At 44.2% G+C, this 21,157-nt stretch overlaps 1 protein-coding gene across 1 annotated transcript in view; it reads left to right on the top strand.

Moving 5' to 3' along the window:
• The first annotated feature begins 409 nt into the window (after positions 1-409).
• The window catches only part of trip4 (thyroid hormone receptor interactor 4), a 64,978-nt gene continuing 44,230 nt past the window's right edge, over positions 410-21,157 (top strand). The window contains exons 1-10 of the mRNA XM_084153976.1: positions 410-587; positions 1,028-1,206; positions 1,776-2,128; positions 2,277-2,352; positions 2,451-2,559; positions 3,444-3,659; positions 4,022-4,151; positions 4,288-4,481; positions 5,633-5,757; positions 5,946-6,037. Of these exons, the coding sequence (XP_084010102.1) occupies positions 508-587; positions 1,028-1,206; positions 1,776-2,128; positions 2,277-2,352; positions 2,451-2,559; positions 3,444-3,659; positions 4,022-4,151; positions 4,288-4,481; positions 5,633-5,757; positions 5,946-6,037 (1,554 nt within the window). The 5' untranslated portion in view covers positions 410-507. The remainder of the gene's footprint in view (positions 588-1,027; positions 1,207-1,775; positions 2,129-2,276; positions 2,353-2,450; positions 2,560-3,443; positions 3,660-4,021; positions 4,152-4,287; positions 4,482-5,632; positions 5,758-5,945; positions 6,038-21,157) is intronic.

Here is a 21,157-nt window from a genome sequence, read left to right as displayed (position 1 = left end):
CACTCCAGGTGGCAGTATGCACCCTTTCAGTTTGTTTACCGACTCATAGAAGTAGCCCTTACTCTCACAGACGCCATAATGGGGCAGATACAACGTTGCAATCTCAATACATCTATATGGTTCATTCTCACAGAGGTTTTGTCTATTCCTAAACTGCCACCTAGTGACCGTAATGCTGAATCAAGCTTATAGGCAGAAGAGGGACGTGACTTGCTGTAATAAAGATGGGGTGGTAAATTGTTGTTGTACTGTATAATGGAAATGTTCACCTTACGTGTGAATTGATGATATGCTGACATTTTCTAATGTTTTGTTTTTATGTAGTCATTGACATACTTTTCTGTAAAAGTTAGGCGGAACCTTCAGTCTCCATCAGTACACTGTTTCTGATGGGAAGGGATTATTTGTTGCACTCTGCGTGCGCATTTGTTATTCAACCGGCTACAACAAGAGTAGGTAACATCCTTATCTTGAAACTGCCAAATTAAAGTTGCTTTATCTTTCATAATGTCGGATGCCTTGCTTCGATGGTGTGTGGACCAGTTGCACCACAACTTTGGCTTGGAGGCCAGTGAAGACATAGTCCAGTAAGTAGCTAACCTTAACTAAATGTTGATTTAAAATAGTGAGCTAGCCATTGCTAGATGTCTGTCTTTTGACAGTTGCCTCTCTCTTGTAAAAGTTAATACAATTGTCAACGACGTCATTATTACTATTAGGTCTGTGAACTTGTCAATCTTCCCAGTTCATTCAGCTAGCTCGATATGCAGCCATTTGCACTTGCCTGCCAGCTAGCTAGCTTTTTCAGGTGGCCATATCTTAATGTCACGTCATCAAAATCATGGTCTACTAAGCCAAAGCGTAGACTGACGGACTGACTGACTGACTGACTATGAGATGGACATAAATCAAGGTTGACCAAAGTAGGCCTAGCTGTCATAGGTCAACATTTCAACAATGAACTCTACTATCTAGGCTAGCTATAAATGCTTATCAATGCCATTGACATTCTTCTCACTCTCTACAGGTATATTCTGTCCATCGACAATGCGGACGAGATTGCAGAGTATGTTGGGGACCTCCTTCAGGGCACTGACGGAAGGAAGAAGCAGTTTATAGATGAACTCCTTGACAGATGGCAGCGGTCTCAGACACTGACTCCTGACAGCGCTGGGCTGTTCCCCATGAGCTCTCTGTCGGGAACAGGTAGGAGGCCTTCTTCAACTGCCATATTGACACTGACCTCTTGTCTCATTGACACTGACCTCTTGTCTCATTGACACTGACCTCTTGTCTCATTGACACTGACCTCTTGTCTCATTGTCATTGACCTCTTGTCTCATTGACACTGACCTCTTGTCTCATTGACACTGACCTCTTGTCTCATTGACACTGACCTCTTGTCTCATTGACACTGACCTCTTGTCTCATTGACACTGACCTCTTGTCTCATTGTCATTGACCTCTTGTCTCATTGACACTGACCTCTTGTCTCATTGACACTGACCTCTTGTCTCAATGACACTGACCTGTTGTCTCATTGACACTGACCTGTTACCATATTGTTTAATATGTTTATTTTTTCAGTTGTAATATATTTTATAAGTCATTTTTTTGTCAGGCTATATGGTTCCTAATACAGTATGCCAACTGTACGATGCGAGTGAGACTCAAGACTGTTGTGATGTCCATCCTGTCCTTGATAAGTGACTATCCAAACACAGTAACAATTACATGCATGAGAGGGAATGCTAACCAGTCGTATGCTTCTCTAGATGCTCCAGACATGTCCAAGGACTCCCAGAAGAAATCCAAGCGCAAAGGCAGGAACAAGCAGGAGGTGATGGCTGTTAGTCAAGCAGTGCCTGAGCCTGAGGTGGTGAAAACTCCCATCGACCTGATGAAGGCCCAGGAGAGCGGCAGCTCCTCGTCACAGAAGAAGAAGAAGAATACGTTTGTGAGCCTCTACAATAAAGAGGGCCAGGACAAGCTGGCTATCCTGCTGCCCGGGCGTCATTCCTGCGAATGTCTGGCCCAGAAGCACAACCTCATCAACAACTGCATGATCTGCGGACGCATTGTGTGTGAGCAGGAGGGATCAGGGCCCTGCATCTTCTGTGGCACCCTGGTGAGAAAACGACCATTCTGAGTTTGAAATTACCTGACCTCTAACTTTATGCTTGTTGTATGTTTCCCCAGTAAGTTCTTTCAAATTCAATTTGGCCTCTCAGAAGTATTTTCCCCTGGTTTCTTGTATTCTTCTATGAATTCACCAGGTATGCACCAAAGAGGAGCAAGAGATTCTGCAACGAGACTCCAACAAAAGTCAGAAACTGCGCAAGAAACTCATGGGTGAGACAAGCCAACAGTAGTATCTATCTACGTAGCGTAGTAGAGAGTTGTTGAATTATATAGTAATGTCTGTGTGCCCGTGTGTGTCTGTCTCACAGAGGGGGCATCGGAGAGGGACTATCTTCCACACCAAGAGGCTAAGATGAAGGCAGGGTTAGAAAAGGCCCTTCAACATAAAGACAAACTGCTGGAATACGACAAGAACAGGTTGGGATGTAGTGTGCATATAGTATTTAATGTGGTTTCACTCTTTCTCTGTTTAAAGACACATTCTTTATACTTTCTTCCTGATGCATTTGGAGGTTATGTCATTATTTTTGGAGGCTATGCCATTATATTTGGGGGCTGTGTCATTATATTTGGGGGCTGTGTCATTATATTTGGGGGCTGTGTCATTATATTTGGAGGTTATGTCATTATATTTGGAGGCTATGTCATTATATTTGGGGGCTGTGTCATTATATTTGGAGGTTATGTCATTATATTTGGAGGTTATGTCATTATATTTGGAGGCTATGTCATTATATTTGGAGGCTATGTCATTATATTTGGAGGCTATGTCATTATATATGGGGGCTGTGTCATTATATTTGGAGGTTATGTCATTATATTTGGAGGTTATGTCATTATATTTGGAGGCTATGTCATTATATTTGGGGGCTGTGTCATTATATTTGGAGGTTATGTCATTATATTTGGAGGCTATGTCATTATATTTGGAGGTTATGTCATTATATTTGGAGGCTATGTCATTATATATGGGGGCTGTGTCATTATATTTGGAGGTTATGTCATTATATTTGGAGGCTATGTCATTATATTTGGAGGTTATGTCATTATATTTGGAGGCTATGTCATTATATTTGGAGGCTATGCCATTATATTTGGAGGCTATGTCATTATATTTGGAGGCTATGTCATTATATTTGGAGGCTATGTCATTATATTTGGAGGCTATGTCATTATATTTGGAGGCTATGTCATTATATTTGGAGGCTATGTCATTATATTTGGAGGCTATGTCATTATATGCCGCTGACAGGAGTGACATTACCTTCTTCATAACTTTCCCCCCACGTTTACATCGACAGTACGCGGCGAACGCAGGTCCTGGATGACGAGTCCGACTACTTTGCCACCGACTCCAACCAGTGGCTGTTGCCTAGCGAGCGCGAGCACCTGAGAAAGAAGGAGGAGGAGCTACGGGAGCTTCGCCACGCCTCCAGGAAGGACAGGAAGATCACGCTGGACTTCGCAGGCCGACAGGTGCTTGACGAGGGAGAGAGTAACAGTCATTACTACAAGAAGTGAGTGAATGACTTGAGAACATGTCAATGGACACCACAGGAGGTTGGTTGGTGGCACCTTAATTGGGGAGGATGGGCTCGTGGTAATGGCTGGAGCACAATAGGCTGAATGGGATCCAAGACATGGTTTCTATGTGTTTTAATGACATTCCATTCACTCTGTTCCAGCCATTATTGTGAGCCGGGTTACATAAACAAGAGGAGGTTTTTAATACACCCTTCAGACTTTCACAACACAGTGGTAAACTTCATTTCTCCTGCTAATGTATCTACACTGTTACAGCTAGATGGGTTAAAGTGTGTATAGTTTGAAACAAGGCACCTAAAAAAACTTTATTACCACACTCCTTGGTGTTTTTTAGGTTTGACGAGACGGTCAAGGCCCTCAACACAGGCACCAAGGTGAAGTCTCCACAACGCCCTGAGGGACCAGCGGGACGGCAGCACCTGCGAGAGCTGGTCAACCCCAACATAGTACAGGCTGCACCAAAGGTAGGACACACACAGTATTTGCTGATAATGTTGTGGCGTGTGTATTTACCTTGGGAAATCCCTCTACAGTTGCAAACATTTTGTCATCATAATTCTGTGAATCTCTACTCATATCTTTCTCTCCATGTATCTCCAGTGGGTGGACGTGGGCAGTGGCCCTCGGAGATCCCAGGATAAAGGTGTTGTCGGTACGGAGGGGGACGGCGCTGCATGCCCAGAGCGCTCCAGACTCCGGCTGCAGGACAAAGAGCTGCAGGAGATGGCCGACGGGGGCTGGTGCCTCAGCATGCACCAACCATGGGCCTCGCTACTGGTCAAAGGAATAAAGAGGTACAGAAAACTCTAATAATGGGCCTCGCTGTTGGTCAACAACATCCCTACTGACCAGGCTATTTGTCAAAAACATCCCTACTGGCCATGCCATTGGTAAAAAAAACATCCCTTCTGGCCATTCTATTGGTCAAAAACATCCCTACTGGTCATCAGGAAGTACATAACACACTCTAACAATAGGCCCTGCAAAGGCATTGAGTAGGAACAAAACACACAACAACAATGGGCTATGTTATTGGTCAAAAGCATCACTATTGGCCTTGTTATTGGTCAAAGGCACCAAAAGGCAGCCTTTTTGACTAGCCATTAAAAAGAAGAAGGGGTAAAAACTGATGTATGTGGTCCTCTGTATCTCAGTTAGTAGAACATGGTCCTCTGTAACTCAGTTAGTAGAACATGGTCCTCTGTAGCTCAGTTAGTAGAACATGGTCCTCTGTAACTCAGTTAGTAGAACATGGTCCTCTGTAACTCAGTTAGTAGAACATGGTCCTCTGTATCTCAGTTAGTAGAACATGGTCCTCTGTATCTCAGTTAGTAGAACATGGTCCTCTGTAGCTCAGTTAGTAGAACATGGTCCTCTGTATCTCAGTTAGTAGAACATGGTCCTCTGTAGCTCAGTTAGTAGAACATGGTCCTCTGTATCTCAGTTAGTAGAACATGGTCCTCTATCTCAGTTAGTAGAACATGGTCCTCTGTATCTCAGTTAGTAGAACATGGTCCTCTGTATCTCAGTTAGTAGAACATGGTCCTCTGTATCTCAGTTAGTAGAACATGGTCCTCTGTATCTCAGTTAGTAGAACATGGTCCTCTGTAACTCAGTTAGTAGAACATGGTCCTCTGTATCTCAGTTAGTAGAACATGGTCCTCTGTAGCTCAGTTAGTAGAACATGGTCCTCTGTATCTCAGTTAGTAGAACATGGTCCTCTGTATCTCAGTTAGTAGAACATGGTCCTCTGTATCTCAGTTAGTAGAACATGGTCCTCTGTAACTCAGTTAGTAGAACATGGCGATTGCAATGCCAGGATAGTGGGTTTGATTCCCGGGAACACACGTACGTAAAAATGCATGCACGTGTGACTGTAAGTCACTTTGGATAAAAGCGTCTTCTAAATGGCATATTAATATTGTATGATACTATGTGTGTCCAGGGTGGAGGGGCGGAGCTGGTACACGTCCCACCGGGGCCTTCTGTGGATAGCAGCTGCAGCCAAGAGGCCCGCCCCTGAAGAGGTCACTCAGGTGGAGAACATGTTCCTTCAGATCTACAAGAGAGGTACACACATGGTTACACACACACACACACACACACAGGCTACCACTTTCTATCTCCCACTTTCTCTTTATCCCCCCCCCCCCCCACACACACACACACACACACACACACACTGCAATGAATAACAGATTATTAGGATGCATATAAACATACTGTTGACTCTCACCGACCACCCTCTTCTCCCCCAGATCCTAAGTTTCCTAATGACTACCCCACCGGCTGCCTGCTGGGTTGTGTCAACATGACTGACTGTCTGTCTCAGGAGCAATACAAGGAGCAGGTTAGTGTGACCGCGTACCTGCCTACACACACGCTTCTGGACACTGGGACACGTACGTACATGCTAGGACACACCTAGCACTTAGCTCTCTCTGAAGGCTATGTGATGCTCTCTTGGTTAGTGTAGGAACCACAGACACTTCAGACAGACAGACAGGACACACTCTCAGTCTGGCTGGCGTGACACACCAAACACGCCCAAGTCTTTTCCCCACCCTCTCAGCCAAGAAAACACTCCAAGGGACAAACCGAGAGTCTGGAAAAATGTATGGAATTTTAAACCGTCTGCTCCCGGAATATTGTTTTTGACTGCCGAGTGGCTCTTCTTCCAAGTGGTGGTCATTCTGATTCAACTAGCCCATAAAACACGTGTTCAACGGCTGGGCGTCCCAGAGAGAAACCGATCGGCAGAAGGTGTAAAGTAACTCATTACAACTACTCTTGCTAGTGTCATTTAGTAGCTTTTCAGAGTACTTGTACTTTTTGTTGTTGTTGTTGTAATTTGACTGGTATTTCCCAGAGAGGCACAGATTGGTGACCTAGGCTAGGGTGTAATCAACTCTACTACAGTGACATAATTGGCTTTCCTCTTTTCCTCACCAATGATATACAACTCCTCACCAGCAGAGGGCGCACTGCACCACTTCAGCATCAACCCACAGCCAGCCATTTTACACAGATTGGAGGCTACAGCACAATCACCATAAAGCCAACCACTGCTGGACCACAACACAATTCACCCCATATTACTCCCCATCTCTGTCCTCTAAAACACAAATGTGATCAACCAAACCCACATGGTATTAAGTTAACCCACGTTCTCATTACATCTAGAGCAGTTAGTTAGATGAGATGGAGGGAAGCGCTTTATTTCAGGGAGGCAGATTGACTATCATTCCCCTTTGATGTATAATGAATCAATCGGGTGCTCTCCGGGGTCTTTAATCTTTTGCCTTTCATGCTGTTTAAATGTCGAGATGCCTCAATGCCTGTATGGCCCAGTAATGCAGTACCACTCCACCCCAAACGGCTATGACTGAGGCTGCCAACAGCTCTTTGAACATTTTAGTATTTCAAACATGGATTGATTGAAAGCTATGTCTGTTTTGTTTTAACAGTGAGGAATGGGGATCCTTGCTGTTTTGGTTAGGTTAAGGTTTTAACCATGAGGAATGGGGATCCTTGTTGTTTTGGTTAGGTTAAGGTTTTAACCACGAGGAATGAGGATCCTTGTTGTTTTGTGTTGGTTAGGTGAAGGTTTTAACCATGAGGAATGGGGATCCTTGTTGTTTTGGTTAGGTGAAGGTTTTAACCATGAGGAATGGGGATCCTTGTTGTTTTGGTTAGGTTAAGGTTTTAACCATGAGGAATGGGGATCCTTGTTGTTTTGGTTAGGTTAGGTTAAGGTTTATTTAGAATGGTTTGGTGGTGGGGGGGTTTCCGTCGGCTCCCTGTTCCCATGGTTCCTGTGGAGGTTTACCACAGAGGTTTTGAGCTGTTTCTTTTCTATTATGTCAGCCATTATGTTGACCAGCTAAATCATTGTCGTAAAAAAAAACCTGAAGCATTTTCTTTTGTGTACACGTGTGTGTGGCTCCAGAGAAAGAGCGTTTGGGTGATTCCTAGAACAGAAAAATACCATGAGTTTTGGTATTTTCACAATGTAATCCATTAAAGGGTCCTTTGTAGGAATGTGAATATCTGTAATATGAGTAATATTTTGATTTCAATAACACATTTCTTACATAAATGTATGAACATTTGAAAATATAAACATGAATATTGAAAATATATATATTTTTAGATTTGGCATTTTTTTATATATATATATATATATATATATATATATATATATATATATATATATATATATATATATATATATATATATATATATATATATATATATATATATATATACTGAACAAAAATATAACCGCAACATGTAAAGTGTTGGTCCAATGTTTCTTGAGCAGAAATAAAAAATCTCAGAAATGTTCCATACACACAAAAAGCTTATTTCTCTAAAATGTTTTGCACAATTTTGTTTACATCCCTGTTAGTGAGCATTTCTCCTTTGCCAAGATAATCCATCCACTTTACCGGTGTGGCATATCTAGAAGCTTATTAAACAGCATGCTCATTACACAGGTGCACATTGTGCTGGGGACAATAAAAGGCCACTCTAAAATGTGCAGTTCTGTCACACAACACAATGCCACAGATGTCTCAAGTTTTGAGGGAGCGTGCAATTGGCATGCTGACTGCAGGAATATCCACCACAGCTGTTGTCAGATAATTTTATGTTCATTTCTCTACCATAAGCCGCCTCCAACATCGTTTTAGAGAATTTGGCAGTACGTCCAACCGGCCTCACAACCTCAGACCACGTTTATGGCGTTGTGTGGGCGAGCGGTTTGCTGATGTCAACATTGTGGACAGCGGTGGGGTTATGGTATGGGCAGGCATAAGCCACGGACAACGAACACAATTCAATTTTAGCAATGGCAATTTGAATGCACAGAGATACCATGACGAGATCCTGAGGCCCATTGCCGTGCCATTCATCTGCCGCCATCACTTCATGTTTCAGCATGATAATGCACGGCCACATGTCGCAAGGATCTGTACACAATTCCTGGAAGCTGAAAATGTCCAGGTTCTTCCATGGCCTGCATACTCACCAGACATGTCACGCATTAAGCATGTTTGTGATGTTCTGGATCGACGTGTACGACAGCGTGTTCCAGTTCCCGCCAATATCCAGCAACTTTGCACTGCCATTGAAGAGGAGTGGGACAACATTCCACAGGCCACAATCAACAGCTTGATCAACTCTATGCGAAGGAGATGTGTCACACTGCATGAGGCAAATGGTGGTCAGACCAGACACTGACTGGTTTTCTGATCCACGCCCCTACCTTTTTTAAGGTATCTGTGACCAACAGATGCATGTCTGTATTCCCAATCATGTGAAATCCATAGATTAGGGCCTAATTTATTTATTGCAGTTGACTGATTACCTTATAAAAAGTAAAATCTTTGAAATTGTTATATGTTGCGTTTTATATTTTTGTTCAGTATATATTGTTGAACATAATATATTCTACTACGGGCATGCCAAAGTTTCAGAGTGGGATCTCTGCTACTTTTAGAGTTATGATCCAATTTGTAAGCATTACTAGCAGATTGAATGTGAAAATGCTGGTGATTTGCAGGATGTGCAATGATACAATTAAAAGGAGGGCTGTGATTGGTTACATTGACTACTATGCCAATTTCTCTATAAAATGGCCCATAACTTTAAAACTAGCAGAGATCCCATTCTGGAACTTTGATAAGCCCGTAGAGTATATTATGTTCAACCATATATAGAAAAATGTGGCAAATCAAAAATTATGTATTTTCAATATTCATGTTTGATATTTTTCTCAATTATGCTTTAAGATACAAATGTCATATATATGTGAACAATCCTTCCTCCATAGTACTCTTCTATGGATTACATTGTGTGAAAATCCCCCCAAATCATCATCTTTTTTTAAATCTAGTTTTGTGAAGAACCACCCTTCTCTAATTAACCTGCTGTTTGTCTTATTTCCCCGGATGCGATCGTGACAGTGAAAACATCTGTGACTGCATCTCTACCACCCCTGTGCGGGTGAGTTCTGACGTCAGTGTGTGTGGGAGGGGACTAGACAATGGCAACAAATCACTGTCTTTTATTTTTTCACTTTTACAATCGAATTATTCCTTTTTTTTTTTTTTTTTTTTTTTGGTTCAGTGTAGCTGGAGTGACCTAATCGGCGTCGAACAGGGAAACAGGATAACCTACATCTGGGAAATGCCCTAAACCTTGAGCCCCCGCTAAAGGCTTACTGTGTGACCCTGACTACCAGGACTATATGAATAGGAATCTTTCCCTTTGTTCAGTCTTCTTTCTCTCACCTTCTCAACCTTTTCAGGGCCATAAAATCATGTGTCGGAGGCTGTGTGACCACCCTTTCATCTTTGTGTGTGTGTGCGTGTGTGTGTGTGTGTGTGTGTGTGCGTGTGTGTGTGTGTGCAGAGAGGTACACATAGGGCAGCCATAAATAAAAGCCCCTTTTCAGTGTAGCCTTTCAGGAGAAGGAGAGGGAGGATAAAGTAGAGACGCTACACAGGACTAACGTATAGCCTAAATACTGTATCATCCTACGAGCAGTGTAAATAAATACTAAGGAGTGTGTGGATCGCTCTCCATTACCGTCACACTAGCCATTTAGCCGTAGCAGGCTGTTTTCCCATGTTAGGTAATGGGAGTTAGTGTAACGTCGCTAGCGCTGTGGCTAGCCAGCTCCCTAGAACCGCGGTGTATTTGTATTTTGTATTTATTAGGGATCCCCATTGGCAGCAGCTACTCTTCCTGGGGTCCAAACATATTAAAGCACTTACATTACATATAAAACAAAATATAAAACAGGCAGGGGATTTACTGTACTGTATTGTTGGGCTGGGAGTTGCCAGGGACCTCATGATATTATCACCATACTTACAGTTGAAGTCGGAAGTTTACATACACCTTAGCCAAATACATTTAAACTCAGTTTTTCACAATTCCTGACATTTAATCCTAGTAAAAATTCCCTGTTTTAGGTCAGTTAGGATCACCACTTTATTTTAAGAACGTGAAATGTCAGAATAATAGTAGAGAGAAGGATTTATTTCAGCTTTTATTTCTTTCATCACATTCCCAGTGGGTCAGAAGTTTACATACACTCAGTTAGTATTTGGTAGCATTGCGTTTAAATTGTTTAACTTGGGTCAAACGTTTCGGGTAGCCCTCCACAAGCTTCCCACAATAAGTTGGGTGAATTTTGGCCCATTCCTCCTGACAGAGCTGGTGTAACTGAGTCAGGTTTGTAGGCCTCCTTGCTCGCACACGCTTTTTAAGTTCTGCCCACACATTTTCTATAGGATTGAGGTCAGGGCTTTGTGATGGCCACTCCAATACCTTGACTTTGTTGTTCTTAAGCCATTTTGCCACAACTATGGAAGTATGCTTGGGGTCATTGTCCATTTGGAAGACCCATTTGCGACCAAGCTTTAACTTCCTGACTGATGTCTTGAGATGTTGCTTCAATATATCCACATAATTTTCCTTCCTCATGATGCCATCTATTTTGTGAACTGCACCAGTCCCTCCTGCAGCAAAGCACCCCCACAGCATGATGCTGCCACCCCCGTGCTTCACGGTTGGGATGGTGTTTTTCGGCTTGCAAGCCACCACATTTTTCCTCCCAACATAACGATGGTCATTATGGCCAAACAGTTCTATTTTTGTTTCATCAGACCAGAGGACATTTCTCAAAAAAGACACAATCTTTGTCCCCATGTGCAGTTGCAAACCGTAGTCTGGCTTTTTTTTATGGCGGTTTTGGAGCAGTGGCTTCTTCCTTGCTGAGCGGCCTTTCAGGTTATGTCGATATAGGACTCATTTTACTGTGGATATAGATACTTTTGTACCTGTTTCCTCTAGCATCTTCACAAGGTCCTTTGCTGTTGTTCTGGGATTGATTTGCACTTTTCGCACCAAAGTGAGGTAGAATAGAGAGAGGAGGGGAGGTGTAGATGGACAGGGGGAGGTGAGAGGAGGTGTAGATGGACAGGGGAGGTGAGAGGAGGAGTGGATGCACAGGGGGAGGTGAGGAAGTGAGAAGAGGGAAATATGTATGGGATATGTATTTGCATTATGTTTGGGATATGTATTTTCATTATGTATGGGATATGTATTTGCATTAAATATGTATAAAGGCGTTATAAGTCAGTATGGACAGGGTTGTGAGTGAGTTAATGACAAGGTAAGGAATGAAGTACGGGGTGTGTTTATTATTAAGGACAGAGAGCGAGACAGAGAGAGAACAGGAAAAAAGGGAATTTGATTGAGAGAAAGAGAACAGTCGAGTGTGTTTATGAGTGATTGAGGGAAGGAGTAGGTTTCTAGTCACATAATTGCCAGTTATTACCACTGTGCAGCAAGCATTCATGTAGGGCTGTGATGGTCATGGAATTTTGGATGACGGTAATTTGCCACTTTAAAAAAAACGAAGCACATTTTCTCCTCTCCTCCGCTCCTGACTGCATGTGCTGCCTTATAAATAGAATGAATAGAACGGTCATCCCATTCAAGTCAAAGATTGCATAATGGCTGGATTGACGGCCATTGCAAGTTTACCCATAGGAGCAAAGCAGGAACTAAAATATGTGCTGTGATTTGTTGATTCAACTCAACTGACATTTCAAAAATACATTCCATTGCATCAGTTAGCATCATTTGAATGAACATTCTACATTACCATAGAAATTATTGCATCACAATACCAGGCAGCCTTTGCGAGTGTACCCATTAGTTTACCAGGCAAATTGCCAGGGTTAGAGGTTCCAAGCTCGATAAATTCATTATATTTATATGTGTGCTGCTGCTGCATTGTGGGGGGCGTTGCCTAGGCAACCGAAGACTCATTTGCTTGTTTCAGCAAGGAGCAACAAAGTTTCATCACGCTGTTAAGAGTCCATGTTACGGGCGCTGTTTTGTTTTCATGACACTGCCAGCCAGTCATCATCCATAACCATTAGTTACACGGTCATACATTCATGTAAGCTCGCTAACCTGTACCCCCACACATTGACTCGGTACCGGTACCTCCTGTATATAGCCTCGTTATTGTTCTTTTATTGTTACTTTTTATCATTTTTTTTACCTTAGGTTATTTAGTAAATCTTTTCTTAACTCTTTCTTGAACTGCATTGTCGGTTTAGGGCCTGCGTTGTATTTTGTATTCGGCGCATGTGACAAATACGATTTCATTTGATCAGGCGGCTTGCGAGGCAAGTCATTTGTTTGACTATAACAATCCTTTCCTTTATTAAACTTCAGTGGTTTATTGATCCCGCCCTCCCCCCCTCCCTCCCCTCACCCTCCTCCCTCCCCTCACCCTCCTCAGATCAGCTGAGAGAGACTTTCATATGCACAAAATGCTTATTTCTCTCAAATTTGGTGGACCAATTTGTTTACATCACTTTTAGTGAGCATTTCTCCTTTGCCAAGATAATCCATCCTTCGGACAGGTGTGGCATATCAAAAAGCTGATTAAACAGCATGATCGTTACACAGGTGCACCTTGTGCTGGGGACAATAAAAGTCCTCTCTAAAATGTTTAGTTTTGTCACACAACACAGTGCCACAGATGTTTCAAGTTTTGAGGGAGCGTGCAATTGGCATGCTGACTGCAGGAATGTCCACATGAGCTGTTGCCAGAAAATGAAATGTTAATTTCTCTACCATAAGCCACCTCCAACGTTGTTTTAGAGAATTTGGCAGTACGTCCATCCGGCCTCACAACTGCAGACAACGTGTAGGTTGTAGCTAGATGTTGTATACTACTGTATGTGTCCCCCAGTATATAGACAGAACTAAAGATGGAGAGATGACCGTTGGCTACACTATTTAATTGTAGACAGAACTAAAGATGGAGAGATGACCGTTGGCTGCACTATTTCATCATAGACAGAACTAAAGATGGAGAGATGACCGTTGGCTGTGTTGGCTGCACTATTTCATCATAGACAGAACTAAAGATGGAGAGATGACTGTTGGCTGTGTTGGCTACACTATTTCATCATAGACAGACAGAACTAAAGATGGAGAGATGACCGTTGGCTGTGTTGGCTGCACTATTTCATCATAGACAGAACTAAAGATGGAGAGATGACTGTTGGCTGTGTTGGCTACACTATTTCATCATAGACAGACAGAACTAAAGATGGAGAGATGACCGTTGGCTGTGTTGGCTACACTATTTCATTCCGCTTAAAAAATATATTCACCCCACAGTTGCTGACAAAGTATTTTTAGAATCACATCAAGTTATTTAGACAAAATAGATGAACATGTCCCACATGTTTCTACACGCACTCTGCATACATTCTCTGTCGTGTGTGTTTTCAGATTCACTGCTAATTCATAGCCTAGGACACCCCAAGCCCCATACTGCCCCATACCGCACACCCACAATCTACCCCGCCAAATAGATTGGATCGATCCAAGCGCTTAATAAAAGCCCGATTTTTCACTCCATTCCCTAGTTTAGCCTGCCTTAGCGCTGTGTTAGCGATCGCAGGGCAGGTATTCTAATCTGGCATGGTTAAAGGAGATCTATGCAGAGACAAAGCTAGCTCCTATTTCTCCTTTAGTGGAGCTGAGTGCTCTATTGATTTGTATTGACTGACCATGAGCCGGGTCGTGTACACTTGCAATTTGTGTGTCAGCAGAGGTTCCACAGTGTGTGTGTGTGTAATGTGAGGAAGAAAGAGTGTGTTTGTCTTTATGTAACTAATGCATCATAAGAAGATCTAAGTAGTCAGACATTCATATGTTACAATATGAATAGCTACCTAGTGTGTAATTAGGTAATGGCTTCAAGAATAAAGTCGGCATAACCACAAGTCATGTAGCTTTTATCAGGGGTATTCATTACGCTATATTAGTTGTTGTGACTTATTATAAGCAGTTAGTTCAAAAATGGGTCTCCATTTGGGATTTTCCTGGCTGTGTTCCTAGAGCTGACCTCCAGAGTGGCTCTGTCTGTGTTCCTATAGCGTTCCTAGAGCTGACCTCCAGAGTGGCTCTGTCTGTGTTCCTATAGCGTTCCTAGAGCTGACCTCCAGAGTGGCTCTGTCTGTGTTCCTATAGCGTTCCTAGAGCTGACCTCCAGAGTGGCTCTGTCTGTGTTCCTATAGCGTTCCTAGAGCTGACCTCCAGAGTGGCTCTGTCTGTGTTCCTATAGCGTTCCTAGAGCTGACCTCCAGAGTGGCTCTGTCTGTGTTCCTATAGCGTTCCTAGAGCTGACCTCCAGAGTGGCTCTGTCTGTGTTCCTATAGCGTTCCTAGAGCTGACCTCCAGAGTGGCTCTGTCTGTGTTCCTATAGCGTTCCTAGAGCTGACCTCCAGAGTGGCTCTGTCTGTGTTCCTATAGCGTTCCTAGAGCTGACCTCCAGAGTGGCTCTGTCTGTGTTCCTATAGCGTTCCTAGAGCTGACCTCCAGAGTGGCTCTGTCTGTGTTCCTATAGCGTTCCTAGAGCTGACCTCCAGAGTGGCTCTGTCTGTGTTCCTATAGCGTTCCTAGAGCTGACCTCCAGAGTGGCTCTGTCTGTGTTCCTATAGCGTTCCTAGAGCTGACCTCCAGAGTGGCTCTGTCTGTGTTCCTATAGCGTTCCTAGAGCTGACCTCCAGAGTGGCTCTGTCTGTGTTCCTATAGCGTTCCTAGAGCTGACCTCCAGAGTGGCTCTGTCTGTGTTCCTATAGCGTTCCTAGAGCTGACCTCCAGAGTGGCTCTGTCTGTGTTCCTATAGCGTTCCTAGAGCTGACCTCCAGAGTGGCTCTGTCTGTGTTCCTATAGCGTTCCTAGAGCTGACCTCCAGAGTGGCTCTGTCTGTGTTCCTATAGCGTTCCTAGAGCTGACCTCCAGAGTGGCTCTCCTCTCCTTGTTAGTGAGGCCGGAAACTCCGACTGATGCCTGCGTTTCCTTGTGCGGAAATGCAATATTTATATGCTGAAAAGCCTTCCTGCCAGACACATACACACAGTGGATATATGGGAGACAGGCTATTTTTTCCCTCTCTCTGTTTCTGTAATGTTGTGTGAATCTTCAGCAGCCCCGCTGTCTTTCCTGCCTTCTCCTTTATCAACCCCCCCTTCCTCCTCCCCAACGGAAAATATTGTTTTTACTGTCGCGGCTGTGAAGGTGGATGTGGTCGTTAAGAATTCAATTTCGCTAGGAACAGGCTTCATTATCATTGTATGTGTGTCTCTGTGTGCGTGGGCGCGAGAGGTACAGGCTTTGAACACTCACCCCAATTTGTAGCCGCACACACACACACACACACACACACTCCTCCTCCTCTCTGTTTCCCTGCTAGGCAGTTTGCCATGGCAGAGAGAGGTCAGACAGCATGTGATTCTGCAGTGGTGTGTAGAATGCATTCAGCCCCAGTCCCCAGGCTCTGAGTAAATGGTTGCACTACTTACAATTTCACTACTGTTTTCAGAACCACTTCATTACATGCCTTTCAGTTTCAGTGAGGAATGTCAGTTAGTGTTTGGTAATTTGCCCAATTCTGTGTGGTTTTTGTTTGTTTGTTAGTGCACTGAACCAGACATAGTAATTGAAGGATCACTGAGGTGTATTTTGCTCACTTTGTCCTTCCTACCTCAGATATCCAAAACAGTCACATCAAATGAGTTTTCTTTGATGTTTTAAAAACTCAGTCTTAGAATTCTGAAGACTATTATACACAATCAAAGAGAAGTAATTGAATTCCAAGATAGATTATGGATTTGGATGTTGAACAGGTTCAAATAAACTAATTAGGTACACTGACTGTCAGTACATTTGTTGCCTTTGATTCTGACTACAGTCGAATTCTGATTGAAGCTGAACTATCACTTTGTCATTCTACTTGACTGGTAACATATTAGAATAATAAAAGCAATTCAGACATTTTGTTTAATCTTACCAAAGTATCATATCTTCAGTTATGTTATTCTATATACCCATCCCTTTAAGTATTTTAGTGCACTGTTTACTCATCAGTTGTTGAAGAAATGTTAGGGGTTGTTTCTAGACTTGGCCTAATGCCTCTGTTAGGAGCTGTTTCTAGACTTGGCCTAATGCCTCTGTTAGGGGCTGTTTCTAGACTTGGCCTAATGCCTCTGTTAGGGGCTGTTTCTAGACTTGGCCTAATGCCTCTGTTAGGAGCTGTTTCTAGACTTGCCCTAATGCCTCTGTTAGGGGCTGTTTCTAGACTTGGCCTAATGCCTCTGTTAGGGGCTGTTTCTAGACTTGGCCTAATGCCTCTGTTAGGGGTTGTTTCTAGACTTGGCCTAATATGTCTGCCAGGGGCTGTTTCTAGACTTGGCCTAATACGTCTGCCAGGGGCTGTTTCTAGACTTGGCCTAATGCCTCTGTTAGGGGCTGTTTCTAGACTTGGCCTAATGCCTCTGTTAGGAGCTGTTTCTAGACTTGGCCTAATGCCTCTGTTAGGGGCTGTTTCTAGACTTGGCCTAATGCCTCTGTTAGGGGCTGTTTCTAGACTTGGCCTAATACGTCTGCCAGGGGCTGTTTCTAGACTTTGCCATAGTGTGGCGTAGTTGGCAGGTGTTTGGCCAGGTCTGGACGACGGCCATCTTGCTTGCTGGGACAGTGGAGGAATAGGGTAGGTATGCTAATGTAGAGGTGCTGCCATTGCAGAATGAACTCTGTGTTGGAATGATAAAAAATAGCCGCCATGCCTGGAGCTTTTTGAGCTGGGTTATTGTATTCACTGTGAGGCTGGTCCTGTCACCCAGGCTGGTCCTGTCACCCAGGCTGGTCCTGTCACCCAGGCTGGTCCTGTCACCCAGGCTGGTACTGTCACCCAGGCTGGTCCTGTCACCCAGGTTGGTCCTGTCACCCAGGCTGGTCCTGTCACCCAGGCTGGTCCTGTCACCCAGGCTGGTCCTGTCACCCAGGCTGGTCCTGTCACCCAGGCTGGTCCTGTCACCCAGGCTGGTCCTGTCACCCAGGCTGGTCCTGTCACCCAGGCTGGTCCTGTCAGCTGGTCCTGTCACCCAGGCTGGTCCTGTCACCCAGGCTGGTCCTGTCACCCAGGTTGGTCCTGTCACCCAGGCTGGTCCTGTCACCCAGGCTGGTCCTGTCACCCAGGCTGGTCCTGTCACCCAGGCTGGTCCTGTCACCCAGGCTGGTCCTGTCACCCAGGCTGGTCCTGTCACCCAGGCTGCTGCTTGTCCCCGTGTCACAGGATCAGGTCCCCAGTCTTACATCTGGCTGACATTTATCTCCTTTGTTTGTGTCAGCGTTCCGTGGGTGCGTCACACCATCATTTCAGCTCAGAGGACAGGGTTAGACAGGCTGTGTGTGTGTGTGTGTGTGTGTGTGTGTGTGTGTGTGTACATGACGTGTGTATTTTTTGGCACATGGCGTGTGTGCGCGCACACGTGTCTCTGTGTATATACAATGTCCGCGTGTGTGTGTGTGTAATGGAGCAGGATGCATCACCTTGTCAGGCCTCCAGCTAAGCAGCATCACCGCTACAGGAGAGTGAGTGAGTGAGTGAGTGAGAGAGAGAGAGACTCCTATACCACCTCCACACCGACACAGCTTCTCCTATACCACCTCCACTCCGACACAGCTTCTCCTATCACCTCCACTCCGACACAGCTTCTCCTATACCACCTCCACTCCGACACAGCTTCTCCTATACCACCTCCACTCCGACACAGCTTCTCCTATCACCTCCACTCCGACACAGCTTCTCCTATACCACCTCCACTCCGACACAGCTTCTCCTATACCACCTCCACACCGACACAGCTTCTCCTATACCACCTCCACTCCGACACAGCTTCTCCTATCACCTCCACTCCGACACAGCTTCTCCTATACCACCTCCACTCCGACACAGCTTCTCCTATACCACCTCCACTCCGACACAGCTTCTCCTATCACCTCCACTCCGACACAGCTTCTCCTATACCACCTCCACTCCGACACAGCTTCTCCTATACCACCTCCACTCCGACACAGCTTCTCCTATCACCTCCACTCCGACACAGCTTCTCCTATACCACCTCCACTCCGACACAGCTTCTCCTATACCACCTCCACACCGACACAGCTTCTCCTATACCACCTCCACTCCGACACAGCTTCTCCTATCACCTCCACTCCGACACAGCTTCTCCTATACCACCTCCACTCCGACACAGCTTCTCCTATACCACCTCCACTCCGACACAGCTTCTCCTATACCACCTCCACTCCGACACAGCTTCTCCTATCACTTCCACTCCGACACAGCTTCTCCTATACCACCTCCACTCCGACACAGCTTCTCCTATACCACCTCCACTCCGACACAGCTTCTCCTATATCACCTCCACTCTAACAACAGCTTCTCCTATACCACCTCCACTCCGACACAGCTTCTCCTATACCACCTCCACTCCGACACAGCTTCTCCTATACCACCTCCACTCTAACACAGCTTCTCCTATACCACCTCCACTCCAACACAGCTTCTCCTATACCACTCTAACAACAGCCTGTGAGAGGAGCTCTCAGTCAAACCAAGAGGCTCTATGTAACCTGGACACTTAGTATTTATTTTCTCTTTTCCCATAATAATACAAAACATGACACTCGGTCCATAGAAAATATATTGTAACTTAACAATATTACTAGTGCCGTAGTACAATATTATTTTAACTATGGGATACGTGTTCTTGTATTTTCACATGTACAGATTCACATCTTTTATTTTGTGTGTGAGCTGTGAGCAAGCAGCCAGGCCAGAGAGAAAGAGAGCCAACCACTTCCCACAGGGCTGAGTGAACACAGATGGGGGACTCTTTTCCAGCCCCCCACTATCAAAGCTAACACTCACCTCCGGAGAGAGACGCGTTCGTAAACTCCCCCTCTATCTCCATTTCCCTATTATGAAATGAAAATGCCGCCATGAAACGGTTTGTTAGCTGACTGAAATCCAATCCATTTCACTGACAGTATTGCCACTAAAGGAGCTGGATTTGTGGTGGGGATAAAGGGAGATTGTGGAGGGAAAATAACCAGGTTTAATGCTTAAGATTCCCTGGAGTTCTTTTGAAGTCTGGTTTAGAAAGCAGACATGGTAGTTGTCCCTGGGGGAGAGTGTGTGTGTGTGTGTGTGTGAGAGAGAGAGAGAGAAGTAGGGTAAAGCCGTGTGCTAGGTGAAGAGGTTGTCTAATGCAATGCAGATGTACGATAGTATCCCCACTAACCCAGATGTAGGTGCAATGATTCCTTGATTTTACGCTGTATTATCTCTTACACTGTAGGTCTATATTTCCTCTAGCATTTTGGCTTAGTGCTATTTGGTAACTTTTTGTCAAGTGCTATTTAGTATAGGTTTACAAAGACAATTTTCTAAAGTACATAGTTATTCCCTAAATAATCAAAAGAAGAGATACTGAATTTACAAATATTCTACACAGAGTAGGTTTAACACAGTATTTTCCTTCTTTGTCAGAACCTACTGTAGGCTTATACTGTATATCAGACCCAATGGGAGGAACGTTCCAACAGTGGGGTAAGTTGTTGAGTCTAAAAACACTGAGTGTTGTGAGGCCGTCCTGTTTTCTTGCCGCTCGAGGCCCACCGCAGGAGGTGAAGTTATAAACATGGCTGGGAGAATGGGACTTCGCTAAGCGAGGCAACCTGTGGAAATCTTCCTGCGCAAACACATGACTTCATTACACCTGTCATCACTAACGCTAAATGGCTAGTGTGTCTCTTGCTAGCCCTTCACTGAGGCTCTCTGCGATTTGAAGCGTCATGTTTGTGGAGCCCTGAGGTAAAATAAATAAACCATGATGCTCTGCCCACTTGTCATACTGCAGGAGAGCTTTAAAGGCCCAGTGCCGTCAAAAATTAAATGTTCCTGTGTTTTATATATTTGTCCACACTATGAGGTTGGAATAATACTATACAAAATTATGATAGTGTAGTTTTAATGTAAGAGCTGTTTGAAAAGACCGCCAAAAATGTCAGCCTGTTTTGGTGGGATGGAGTTTTGGCCTGACTGGTGATATCACCAGGCAGTAAATTAGTTAATAGACCAATACAAGAGTTCCAGACCTCTCTGCCAATAACAGCTAGTTTTCTGTTTTCCCCTCCCCACTCAGAACACTCCCAGACAGTCCTAGCAAAAGTATTGCTTGATAAATCTTTGCTAAGAAGTTATTTTTGTTTCTTTTTGACAATTTCCATTGAAAACAATCATAGTAAGGTACTTAATTTTTACCCAGAAATGATTTGATATTGAGATAAAAATGACTGCATTGGAACTTTTTAAAGCTCTAATCTTTAATTAAAGCAATAACAAAGTGGTTTTGGTAAAAAGCTGAGGGATGGGCCTGGAGAAATGTAACCACACTCTATAGACAGCGCTATGGATGCAAGGACTCACCATCCATGATATCAAAATGATAGTTTTAACCATGTTTTGAGGCTATACAGTGTTTGTTTACATACTATATACTTGTTAAC

This window comes from Coregonus lavaretus (genome assembly GCF_964263955.1).
Source record: "Coregonus lavaretus genome assembly, chromosome: 37".
NCBI lineage: Eukaryota > Metazoa > Chordata > Actinopteri > Salmoniformes > Salmonidae > Coregonus > Coregonus lavaretus.
The sequence above is the reverse complement of the archived record's forward strand: the minus strand, read 5'-3'. Positions and strand labels throughout refer to the sequence as shown.